Source organism: Orycteropus afer, unplaced genomic scaffold (assembly GCF_000298275.1).
Source record: "Orycteropus afer afer isolate SDZICR_OR568_19922 unplaced genomic scaffold, OryAfe1.0 scaffold00549, whole genome shotgun sequence".
Lineage (NCBI taxonomy): Eukaryota > Metazoa > Chordata > Mammalia > Tubulidentata > Orycteropodidae > Orycteropus > Orycteropus afer.
The window spans coordinates 1,506,828-1,518,854 of record NW_006922136.1 but is presented as its reverse complement, the minus strand read 5'-3'; the positions used below and the strand labels follow the sequence as shown (position 1 = coordinate 1,518,854).

Sequence of the window (12,027 nt, the reverse complement as noted above, 5' to 3'; positions counted from 1 at the left end):
GGCTTCAGTTCTGCCTCTTGCTCCCAGCCCACTGAAGCTAGAGGCATCTCTTCACTCAGGCAGCTACTGGCTGCTGAGGCTAACAAGCCCAAGGTCAACAAATAAAATGGCACAGTCCCGATATTACCAAACCACAGTGCAGGCCATTAATTCAAGTCTATTGAAAGTCTCAAGGTTGGCAGAGCATGGCAGGCTGCTGAACAACACAGCTACATGCAAAGTTCAAGCATGCCGTAAACTAGAGACCATTCCCAAAGCTTTTTCTTATATTCAGGAAGCAGACCACATACCCACAGGCCGCTATTCAGCTTCTCACAGTAGATTCCACCATGGAGTTCATTACCAATCTCACCATGGGGAATACTACATCCAGCTGCCCAGCCACTCAACCAGGCCTAGCCAAGTTAACACACAAACTTAACCATCACAGATACATTATTATTTTTTTTTTATTCTTCTCATGCCAAATTTAATGAAGGGAGATGTCAATACTTAAGAGCTGGACTGGTGGTTTGTAAACCAAAAAAGAAAAAAAATCCACTGTCATCAACTCAATTCTAACTCATAGCAACCCTCATTGGATTTCTGAGATGGTAACATTTTTCAGAAGTAGATTGCCCCATTTTCCTTCTACAGAGAAGCAGGGGGGTTTGAACCACTGACCTTCTCATTAGCAGTCAAATACTTTAGGCACTGTGCCACCAGAGATCCTCAATGGTTTGTAAACCTACTCTCAGTTCTCCAGGGAAACATCTTAAATTCCTCTACTAAGCTCTGCTTTCTCCAGATATCCCCTAGAACTTAAATAGACTGAAGGTGCCTATGGCTTGATTACTATGGGCTTAAGGTTAACTGTCTTTATTTCCTGAGAAAGGTATACGCAATACATGGCAGTGCCTTTAACAGTACCCTGCTGTGCTGGAAGATGATCGAGAGGTTGTAGGCAGCTTAGAAGCAGAATTAAGTGTAATTTTAACTGCTAGTTCTCAAGGAAACACCAGAGCCAAGCACTTGTTCAGAGGTTATTCATGAAATGCTAACATTATAAGCGTTGTTATTATTGGGATGTGGGGAGATTCAGGATAATTTTTTCATCTTTGGGCAGAAATTTAGAAAGAAACACCCTACAAAATGGCCGAAGACCACACCCTACTATAAGTGGTGGAAGAACTTAAGTGGTGAAAGGATTTAAATCTAGATTGTTGCCACCTTAACCAGTATACTGTGCTGCCTACCAGATATAAGGGAGCTCAAAGATAGTAGAACAGGAATTATTAATAGTTCAATAAGATACTATTTGAGGATTAGTATATAGTAAGATAATTATTTAAGGCAAAACATAACCTAGAATGTGGTCACACATCACAGATGTCTGCCTATTCCCTCTGTAGGTATTTCTCAGTTTCCATTACTTTCTTATTCTACATTCTCAGTTATCTTGTCCTATGCTGTGTTGTTGTTACATGCCGTCGAGTCGGACCCGACTCATAGTGACCCGTGCTTGGGTTTCCGAGGCAGTATCACTACGGAAGTAGATTGCCCAACCTTCCTTCCGAGAAGTGGCTGGTGGGTTTGAATCGCCAGCCTCCTGGTTAGCAGTCAAGTGCTTTAGGCACTATGCTACCAGAGCTCCTGTCCTATGCTGTAGCTTCAAATAATAACTGCCATCTCTAAGATTAAAGTTAGAATCTTAAATAAATTATTGGATATCATCCTGTGGCTTTTATAAAGAGACTTGAATTCCAACATACTTAGAATTGAAATCCACTCCAATATTTTCCGAAAACCTCCCCCTGGTTTTCTATCAAAGAAAATGGTATACCATCTTTAGTAGTCATCTGAATTGCAGACACCAGAATTCTTGTGCATTCTTCCCCCTCCTAACACATTTATACAGCCTCCGGGTTCTGTCAGTTCTACCCCCACAGCCTGTTTCCATTTCTCTTGCCACTTCCCTGGTTCATGTTTTCATTATCTCTTACTGGGATTATTACAGTAACCTTGCTGACTGCTCTGCCTGATTCCAGTGTCTCTCCCTGCTAATCCCTTCACCACATTTCAGCAAGAGATAATGCTATCTTCCTAAAACATAGCTCAGATAATTTCATTCCCCTGAAAAGCTCTAATAATTTTCATTGCTATTGGGTTTCTGAGGCAGTAAATCTTTAAGGAAGTAGATTGCCCCATCTTCCTTCAGTGGAGCAGCTGGTAGGTTTGAACCACTGACTTTCTGGTTAGCAGCCAAATGCCTTATCCACTGTGCCACTAGAGCTCCTTATCTTGTTGGATAAAGAAGGAGCCCCAGTGGTACAGTGGTTGAGTACTTGGCTGCTAACCAAATGGCTGGTGGTTCTACAGCCACTCTGAAAGAGAAAGATGTGGGAGTCTGCTTCCATAAAGATTATAGTCTTGGAAACCTTATGGGGTAGTTCTGCTCTATAGAGTAGCTATGAGTTGGAATCAACTCAGTGGCACTGGGCTGGAGCCATTATCTGCTGTTCACACCTGTGCAGGAGTGAATTTATCAGGTTAGTCAGTCATTCTTTCAACACACTGGCAATGGGCTTGGTTTTTTGTTGGACAAAATAGGAGCCAGTTGGTTATGTGCTTCTAACCAAAAGTTCAGCAGTTGGAACCCACCAACCCCTCCATGGAAGAAAGATGTAGCAGTCTGTTTCTGTAAAAATTACAGCCTTGGGAATCCCATGGGGGGCAGTTACACACTGTCCTATAGGGTTGCAATGAGTTGGAATTGATGAAACAGCAATGGGTTTGGTTTTATTGGGCAATGTCCAACCTCATTCCTATAATAGTTAATTATTTATGTTCTTGTCTTCCCTTAAAAGTTCCCTGAAGTCAGAGACTCATCTCATCTATTCTCCAGCCTCCTAGTAACTTCAAATCCAGTACTCACTCATGGAGTAGGGTTCACTTTCCAGATAAACAAAAAGATGCCACCAATAGGAAGAGTACTTGGAGTTTAAAATGCCAGTAGATGTTTTAGTTAATTAGGAGGTCATTGGTCAATAACTCTAGAGAGGAATTTAAGTGATAGGATGGAGATGACTTCTTTGATGAAAGGAAGGAGAGAGAAAATAACTGGAGGTCCAATAGAGTTTAACTTTGCCAGAAACTATACCTAAGGATTTGAAATGGGGAGTATGAAATGCAGAGATAAGTGGTTAAGGGTTTGCTGATTGTAGCTGTAGATCAGCTTCTCTTTGCTGATGTTCTCAAGGATTATCTCGAAAGTATTGGAAGATAGAAGGTCAAGCTGCTTCCTCAGAAAATCTGCTTGCTTGCTTTTGCCTAAGCCATTGGCCTAGTACCCCCAGTTTCTAGAAGGCAGATTGATGCTAAGGACTATTGTGGAAGCTTGTAGGAATTCACTAAGTGCCCCAAATTTTCAGGCTTCATTCCTGAGGAGAGCTCACAGCTGGCAGGGCTCCAAGTTCCCCAACTGGTCTTTTTTTGCGGTGAAAGCGGCAGTAAGCCAGGACCAGCTCCCCCAGTGACAAACCATGTGCTCAGATTCTCAGTGTCCATAGACACCATGCACTTTGTAGAGAGGCTTGGCACCAAAGCCTCAGCCATCAAATTAGAATTCTGCAATACAGGAATTGCAGCACAGGATTATATCAAGAGCTGAAATTCTTTCATACTCTCTTGTCTGTTATTCTCCTATCTGTACTTTTCCCAACCTAACAGTAGATAAATTGGGATTATATAAAGAGCTGAAATTCTTTCATACTCTCTTGTCTGTTATTCTCCTATCTATACTTTTCCCAACCTAACAGTAGATAAATTGGGATTATATCAAGAGCTGAAATTCTTTCATACTCTCTTGTCTGTTATTCTCCTATCTGTACTTTTCCCAACCTAACAGTAGATAAATTGGTTTGGTGCTTACACTGTGCCTTCCAATGTAGGCTTTACACGTATAAGTTTCTTTTATACCTACAACACCCTAGGAGATGTACAATTACTGTTCCTGTTTTTCCATATGAAGAGACTCAGGCTTAGAGCAGTTCACTAACTTACTGAGGCCAGAAACCAAAAACTAAACCCACTGCCATCAAGTTGATTCTGACAGAGTGACCCTATAAGACAGAGTAGAACTGCCCCATAGGGTTTCCAAGGCTGTAAGTCTTTACTGCCACATCTTTCCCCCTCAGAGCAGCTGGTGGGTTCAAACCACCAGCCTTTCAGTTTGTAGCCAAGGACTTTAATAGCACCACCAGGCTTTCTTTCCTGAGGTTGTGGAGCTCCTAAAGGGCAGAATACTGGGAAAATCTGGGACTTTGACCCCAGTGCTGTCAAGCACTACACAATGGTGCTTCCCCTTGTGTTCCTTGGAACACAGGAGCCATTCCCAATAGAATTACAAGCGAATTTCACTAGAGGAAGTAAAGCATTCTGAGGTGTTGAAATATTATTACTTTAGGAAATGAGAGTTGTCATATTCCTTTCTCCCATCTTTTAATTACTTCACTGTTGCATTGCATAGAAAGTACAAGCATTTTGGACAAGAGTAGTTTTGCAGAGAATCATCAAAATTCCCCAACTTGAACATTCAACTTTCTGCCATTCAACCCCATCTGCACTGGTCCCAAACTTTAACCTAAGCAAAAACATGCTTGCGGTTCTCTCACAGATAGTATTCTCATAGGAATATAGTGCAGCAGTGCCAATTCATTGTCTTCTAGGCCTATTGTCTCATTTCCTTTAAGGCCAATATAATCAAATCAATATTGTTTCTAATTCCTTTGCTTTCCTTTCCCTCCAAATTACTCACATACACTCATGTAGAGGCATATCCCATTTTATTGCACTTTACTTTATTGCATTTTGCCAGTACTTTTTTTTTTTTTTTAACAAATTGAAGGTTTGTGGTAACCCTGTGTCAACCAAGTCTGTCAGTGCCCTTTTTTCCCAACAGCATGTTCTCACTTCATGTCTCTGTGTCACATTTTGTTAACTCACAATATTTCAAGCTTTTTCATAATGCTATTGCACACTTAATAGACTATAGCATAGTGTATACATAACTGTTATATGCACTTGGAAACAAAAAAATTGGTGTGACTTGCTTTATTGTGATAGTCGCTTTATTGCAATGGTCTGGAACCAAACCTGCAAGATCTCTAGGGTATGCCTGTAGGATCCAGTTTTCTTCATTCATTCCCTTCTTCCTTTTCTCTATTGATGATTCTAGATGAACTATAGAAAGATGCATGACCTCATTTGTCAGACTGTTTCCATATTGCTTTGACAAGTGAAGAAAAGGGCTAGACTCTCTCTTCTTTCTCTTATTGCTCCATATTAATCACTCATTGGGTTAATTACCAGAGACACTTTGAGCTGACATACGATGGTCCCTTATGCAGCTGAGACTCTGGCAAGAGAATGGTCACTTATTTGGGGTAGACTGGTTGATTTGGTGCTAGAATATGTTTCAGATGTAGATTAGAAAGTAACCAAGTAACACTGACTCAAAGACACTGCTTTTCACTAGGCTCACATGCCCTACCTGATCTTAGCTATTGATTCATCTATAGTTTGCTTCGAGCTATCAGTTGTAGTTACCATTCTTCTTCTACAGCAATAAGGTATTTAGTATACTTCTCTGGCTTCCTTCAAAGTGTAGCTTTTTCCTTTCTGTGATGACTGTCATGAGAATGAAGTGGGAAATCTGTACATTTTCTTATTCCCTGGCCATGATCTGAAAGTTGAAGGAACTATCTGCCAGAAGGTTTTAAGAAGATACCTTCCAGTTCTGAAGGGAGGCCTGTGCCTGTCTCATAGAATTCTTCACTGGCTTTTTACAGTCATGCCCATGTCAGTAACCTCTCCTTCTACCTATGAAAGCTGAATTTTCTCATCTTGAGGGCTGTTATCAGTAAGTCACCCAGAAACCAACTGTTTCTAATGAGTTTCCTTTCAGGTTGGGGCTTTCAAACAATATCTTTAATTTATGAGGGAGGTGTAGTATTCATTGATTTTGCTGTCCTCCCACCATCATTGCTGCCATTTTCTCCCCAGGGACACAACAGTCATCAGCCACTCTCCTAACACCAGCTATGATACGGCCCTAGAAGCACGCATCCAGAAAGAGGAAGAAGAAATATTGATGGCCAACAAGCGTTGCCTTGACATGGAGGGCAGGTAACATGCCAATCTGGATCCTGATGGATATGAGAAGTTGGTATAGAGACCACATAGGGTCAGTACAGAGGCAAAAGCATCTTTATTCATAACTGTGAAACCTGGTAATGCTGCCTTCCTCCACCACCTCTACCCCGCCTGCCAGCCTGTTACTAAGGGTTTGTGATATGACCTTTACCTTGATTATACTCACCAACTGTGTAATTCCAAGTAGGGCTGCTTTCCCCTTGGCCTTGCCAACTACTTTCCATCTACCCTTTGCCAGAACTGAATTGTTGATATTTGCACTCTGGGGAATTCTTTCTAGCATTGTGTCTAGGCTGCTTCATAAAATACCTTCTCTAACTGGGAAGTAGGGCACTTGATGTCTTCTATAATTCATAATCATTTACTTATTGCTTGAAGGTCGTGGCTCATTGGTAGAAGTGTTCACCTTCTTACTGAACACATTATTTCTGTTGATGCAGATCCTTCACTACAGTACCCACTACATAGGGTTACTCTCTGATGTATACAGCCTTTCTTTTCACCTATACTCTATTTTGACCTCCTAACATTTAAGCAACAACTTCTGGATGCTCTGCTACTTCCATTTTGAAAAATGTAGCATACTACCAATTTTGCTACAACTCAGAAATAAGTAAGACCACCCCTCAGTCAATACAGAAAATGGAGTTAAAGTCCTTGGAAGTAGTGAGACCAGAATGTGGTGGTAGAGAAAAGGTCTTTATAACAGTTTTTTTGGTCTTTGGCTCCTAGGATTAAGACCCTCCATGCCCAGATTATTGAGAAGGACGCCATGATCAAAGTGCTCCAGCAGCGTTCCCGGAAGGAGCCCAGTAAAACAGATCAGCTGTCATCCATGCGTCCAGCTAAGTCTCTGATGTCCATTTCCAATGCTGGATCAGGCTTGCTCTCCCACTCTTCCACCCTGACTGGCAACCCCATCATGGAAGAGAAGCGGGATGACAAGAGCTGGAAGGGGAGCCTAGGTAATGACAGTAAATAAGAAAGAGTATAGTGACAAATTTAAAGGGAACCCTGAATTTTTTATGTGCTCATACAGCAACGAAAAGGGATGATGTCCGCGTTATAGAGAGGAAGATAAACCAGGTTTGTTTTCTTCCTCTTGAGAGTCCAGCTGCACATTCAAGAGCTCCTCTACACAGTGAAGTCTCACTGAAAGAACATCGGCTGAAGCCAAAGCATTAGAAGATAGAATCCTGAGTTCTGTTGGGAGGAATGAAGATAACTTTTAATTCCTTTACAAAATTCTAATTTGCCCTTTTTCGTAGGGGGACATTTTGTCTTTGTCCAAAGCCCATGTGACCTTCGTGTCACTCAAAATTCCAAAATTACGGCTTTTTCTTTGCTCCTTCCTCCCACACAATAGGAGGACCCAGAGTTCTTGCTAAGCTAAATGGAGCTGGCTGACAGGTTTGTTATCAGAATGTTCTGAGATGAGAACACAATGTACTTTTTCCATTCCATTCTTGTCCATTCCTTTCCCTTTAATCAAATCCTGAAAAGTGTTGTTAATGCCATAAGCACAGGCACATTTTTAGAGCCTGTGGAAGCAAGTCACACCTATCTGTCTATAGGTGTGCATCTAAATATAGATACTAGCTCTTTTGGTTGCCTCTTGATCCTTGACACTTGTAGTGTTCTTTGGTTAGAGTAGACACTTTGGGGACCATGGTCATGGGTCAGAACCTTAGATCATTTTTTCACCACATTCATCTGCGACCACAGAATTCTTCCTCCGACCCTTTCTAGCTATCTGGTAGTGTATAGTATTGGTTATAAGTGGAAGCAAGCACACGAATTCTGACAGCTCAGTGGAAGTCAGTCACCATTGGAAAAATAAATCAAAATAGATATGCAGGGCATTTAAAGGTTTAATACGCTGTATTGGAAGGAGCTCTGGTGGTGCAGTGGGTAAGGCATTCATTTGCTAACCAGAAGGTCAATGGTTCAAGCCGACCCCTATGGGGCAGTTCTAGTCTGTTCTTACAGGGTCACTATAAGTCAGAACTGACTCATTGGTTTGGTTTGGTTTAAGTTGTACTAGGAGCTCTGGTAGCATAGTGGCTAAGGCACTTGACTGCTAACCAGAAGGCTGGCGGTTCAAACCCACCAGCCACTCCCCGGAAGGAAGATGGGGCAATCTACTTCCGTAGTGATACTGCCTTGGAAACCCAAGAAGGGGTCGCTATGAGTCAGGTCCGACTTGACGGCACATAACAACAACAACAACAAGAGATTGAAGAATGAGGACCAGAATGGGTCTTCTAAGTCTGAAAGAAATGTGGAGGAATGGTAGAGGTATCTGACAAACTGATTCTTGAGCTTTCTATAGGGAAAAATGAAGGAAGAATTTAGACCCATTCAAATGTTTCCTGAACTCCTATGCCCCTCTCCCCACTAAATCCATGAGGAAGAACAGATAATCAGATACCTGGATTTGAACAACCGATGGTTTTCTAATCTCTTTCTCTCTTCACTTGTAGGTATTCTCTTGGGTGGCGACTACCGTGCTGAGTCCGTGTCTTCCACACCCTCACCTGTGCCCCCTTCAACTCCCCTGCTTTCAGCTCACTCCAAGACAGGCAGCCGAGACTGCAGCACCCAAACTGAACGTGGGACAGAACCAAACAAAACTGCAGCTGTTGCTCCAATCTCTGTTCCCGCTCCAGTTGCTGCTGCCGCCATCTCTGCCAGCACTGCCACCGCTGCCACCAACACCACCACAATGGTAGCTGCTGCCGCCGCCGCCGCCGCCGCCGCCACTGCCGCTCCAGCTATTGCTGCTGCTCCCCCGTCTCCAGCCACTGCTGCTACTGTTGCTGCGGTTTCTCCGGCTGCTACTGCCCAGGTTCCTGTTCCTGCCTCTGTTGCTGCTGCTGCTGCTGCTGTTGCTCCTGCTGCTGTTCAGGTTGCTCCAGCTGCCTCGGCTCCGGTTCCAGCTCTGGCTCCAACTCCAGTTCCACCTTTGGCACCGGCTCAGGCTTCTGCTCCGGCTCAGACTCAGGCACCAACTCCAGCTCCGGCTACAGCTGCTATTCCAGCTCCAGCTCCAGCTCCAGCTTTGGCTCAGACCGAGGTTCCTGCAAGTCCAGCTACCAATTCTGGACCGTGTCGTTTATCTATACCAAGTTTGACCTGCAATCTTGACAAGACAGGTAACAAATTCTCGGTGCCGCTTAAGTTTTTATTCTGCCCTTAAATACAGACTTCTTTGTTAGTGCCTGCTTCTTAGGCAGAGTTGGCTGTGTGGAATGAGTCTTTCATGTCCCAAAGGGGATTAATCAGAAGGGGTGGGGAAGAGAATCAGCCACCAAGATGGGAAAGGGCATAAGTAGAAGCCATTCTCCCAGAGAAATAGATGCTCAAGTGATTGAGAGGTGTGGCATTCGACCCTCTTTTTGCCATTGCCTTCATGGAGAACCAGTGCTCTATATTTCTAGAAATCTGAGTTTTTGACCTTGTCCCTAAGTGTTTTCTAATGTCTTATTTCCACCTAGATGGTCCTGTTTTCCACACCAGTACTCTGGAAAGAAAAGGTCCCATTCAGATCTTGGGACAAGAGCCTGATGCAGAGATGGTGGAATATCTCATCTGAATGGCCAAATCAACAGCTGCAGTTGATCAGCAAGAATGCTTTTAATCATTTGTTTCCTTTTTTTTTTCTTTTTTGAGGGTGAGGACAAGGGGTGGGGGTGGGGATGTATTTTTTAAAGGGGCTTTTTTTGTTTTTGTTTTTGTTTTGGAGCAATATAATACTTAAGTAATACCATACCAACTCCAGTATGTACTGGTATATTTAGAGAGTACCTCTATACACAAATTAATCAGAATGTGATCTAAGGTTTATTGTTTAGATTTATACAAATACTGGGACTGTTAATATCTGGATATATCCATCAGTGTTTTTAATTTGCTTAAATTTGTTTAAAATTTCTGTACGCCAAAATCTTTTTTTAATGAAGAGCACAGTATGTATCAAAGGCAGTTTGTAACATGTAGTTCAGAAATGGGAAGCCAGAAGAAATTGATATGCTTGCTGTCTTGTACAGTTATCATGTAGACAGCATCAAGAGAGAACTTTCTCATCTGGCTAATGAAAAGGAATAGTTTTAAGAGCTTTGTTAGTTGGAGAAAAAATGGGGGATCTTGTGGTATGGAAGGGTGCTTGAGCTAACTTCCCTCCCAATTTCTTAGCTATCCAGCCCCAAGGGATTACGTTCATCTTGATTTCAGTGGTGATTTGGAAGTGAGTTCTTTTGGTTCCCTCTTGAAGGTTCATACATTCAGATATATGTTCTGGAGTAACTTATGTATTTGCATAAAAACCATTGTTTTCAGATGCTAGAAGAGTAAATTAACAGAGTGATATATAGCTTCCTCTCTCGTAGGGAGTTAGAACATCTGGGGCCTTGATGGAGAGTTGCATGAGGTGTTGTGACTTGTGGTCTGTGTGCAGCTGTGAGCACCAAGTTGCTTTCCTTTCTTAAGACCAATCAGCTTAGTGTTTATTTCTTCTGCAGCACAAAGTCACTAACTGGTCACCAGTCTCAAATTGCAAGTCATTTGCAATAAGGAAGCATTTTTGTCGGTCTGTTCAATGCTTTGGATTTCTGGTGACTGCTTTTGAAGGTACACATTTTGTTTTCTTGAATTCTCAACGTAAGTCTTAAAAGGCACATTTGACTATCACCTCCAAGGGAATATAGCAACAGAAACTCAAAAGTACTGTGCTGCGGTCAGGGTTGAGGTTGATTGCAGCAGTGTCCTCAACTACCTCTTCTCATTGCCAGTTGACTCCGACTTTGGAATACTTTCGGAAAGCAGCAGGAAATATGCATGTGGGCAGGGACCAAGCCTTCTCATAGGGCTGCCTCCCAGGACTCAGAGGGATGCCTGTTGCCACAGGTCCCTGCCGTATGTCACCTATGTTCCCTCCATTAAAGTGACAAATCCACAGATGATGTCATTAACATCATTTTTCAGGGTTTAGTGAGGGTGATGGGAGTGGGGGGATGTTAGATAAAGGTAGGGGTAGAGATTTGGGGGTGTGTTAGTTAGAAACCACATTAAGAGAAGTATAGGCCTGATATTTTACATCATGAGCCATAGTGGCTAGAAGGAATGTTAGCAATATAGCCCTACCCCCTCATCTTAGGGATGAGGAATTTGAGACCAGGAGAAAACTATGTGACTTTTTGAAGTTTGTACAACACAGCTTTTACCATTCTGCCAATTACCATGGAAATTTTGGGAAACTCCTATATAGATCCAAAGAGCCCCATTTTTAAGAAAAAGGCATCTTCATGGCTCAGGGCATATGTGCTTTCTAAAAAAAAAAATGTCCCTGGCTCAAGTAGTTTGTCCAGAATTCTGAATTCCTATCTTGCCTCTCCTGCCGTGCCTTTTTATAAGGTTTTCCCTTTCCTGATCCCCATTTCAGCATTGAGTCACATGAATCATCCCCCTAAGAAACTCATCCCACTTTTCTTGCTGTGAGATTGAGTGTCTTGGATCATCTTGGCTTCCTCTGTGAGTATAGGAATGGCATATTTAACAATATTATGTAAGGAGGTCTGGTGGCTCAGTGCCTAAGGCATTTGATTGCTAACCAGAAGGTTGGCGGTTCAAACCCACCAGCCACTCCACGGAAGGAAGACGGGGCAATCTACTTCCGTAAAGATTTGCCGCCTTGAAAACCCAATGGGGGTCGCTATGAGTCAGAATAGACTCAATGGCAGTAGGTTTGGTTTGGTTTTGGTTTTAGTTCTTACTTATCTTGCAAAGGAATTACCTTTTGATGTCTGAGGAAAGACAAGAGGGAGGGTGACGTGATTT

The 12,027-nt window shown here is 42.6% G+C and overlaps 1 protein-coding gene across 1 annotated transcript in view; it reads left to right on the top strand.

Moving 5' to 3' along the window:
* The window catches only part of AMOT (angiomotin), a 57,044-nt gene extending 47,257 nt beyond the window's left edge, over positions 1 to 9,787 (top strand). Inside the window, exons 8-11 of the mRNA XM_007955944.2 lie at positions 6,043 to 6,165; positions 6,925 to 7,157; positions 8,676 to 9,347; positions 9,690 to 9,787. Coding sequence (XP_007954135.1) covers positions 6,043 to 6,165; positions 6,925 to 7,157; positions 8,676 to 9,347; positions 9,690 to 9,787 — 1,126 coding nt within the window. The remainder of the gene's footprint in view (positions 1 to 6,042; positions 6,166 to 6,924; positions 7,158 to 8,675; positions 9,348 to 9,689) is intronic.
* Positions 9,788 to 12,027: the final 2,240 nt, after the last annotated feature.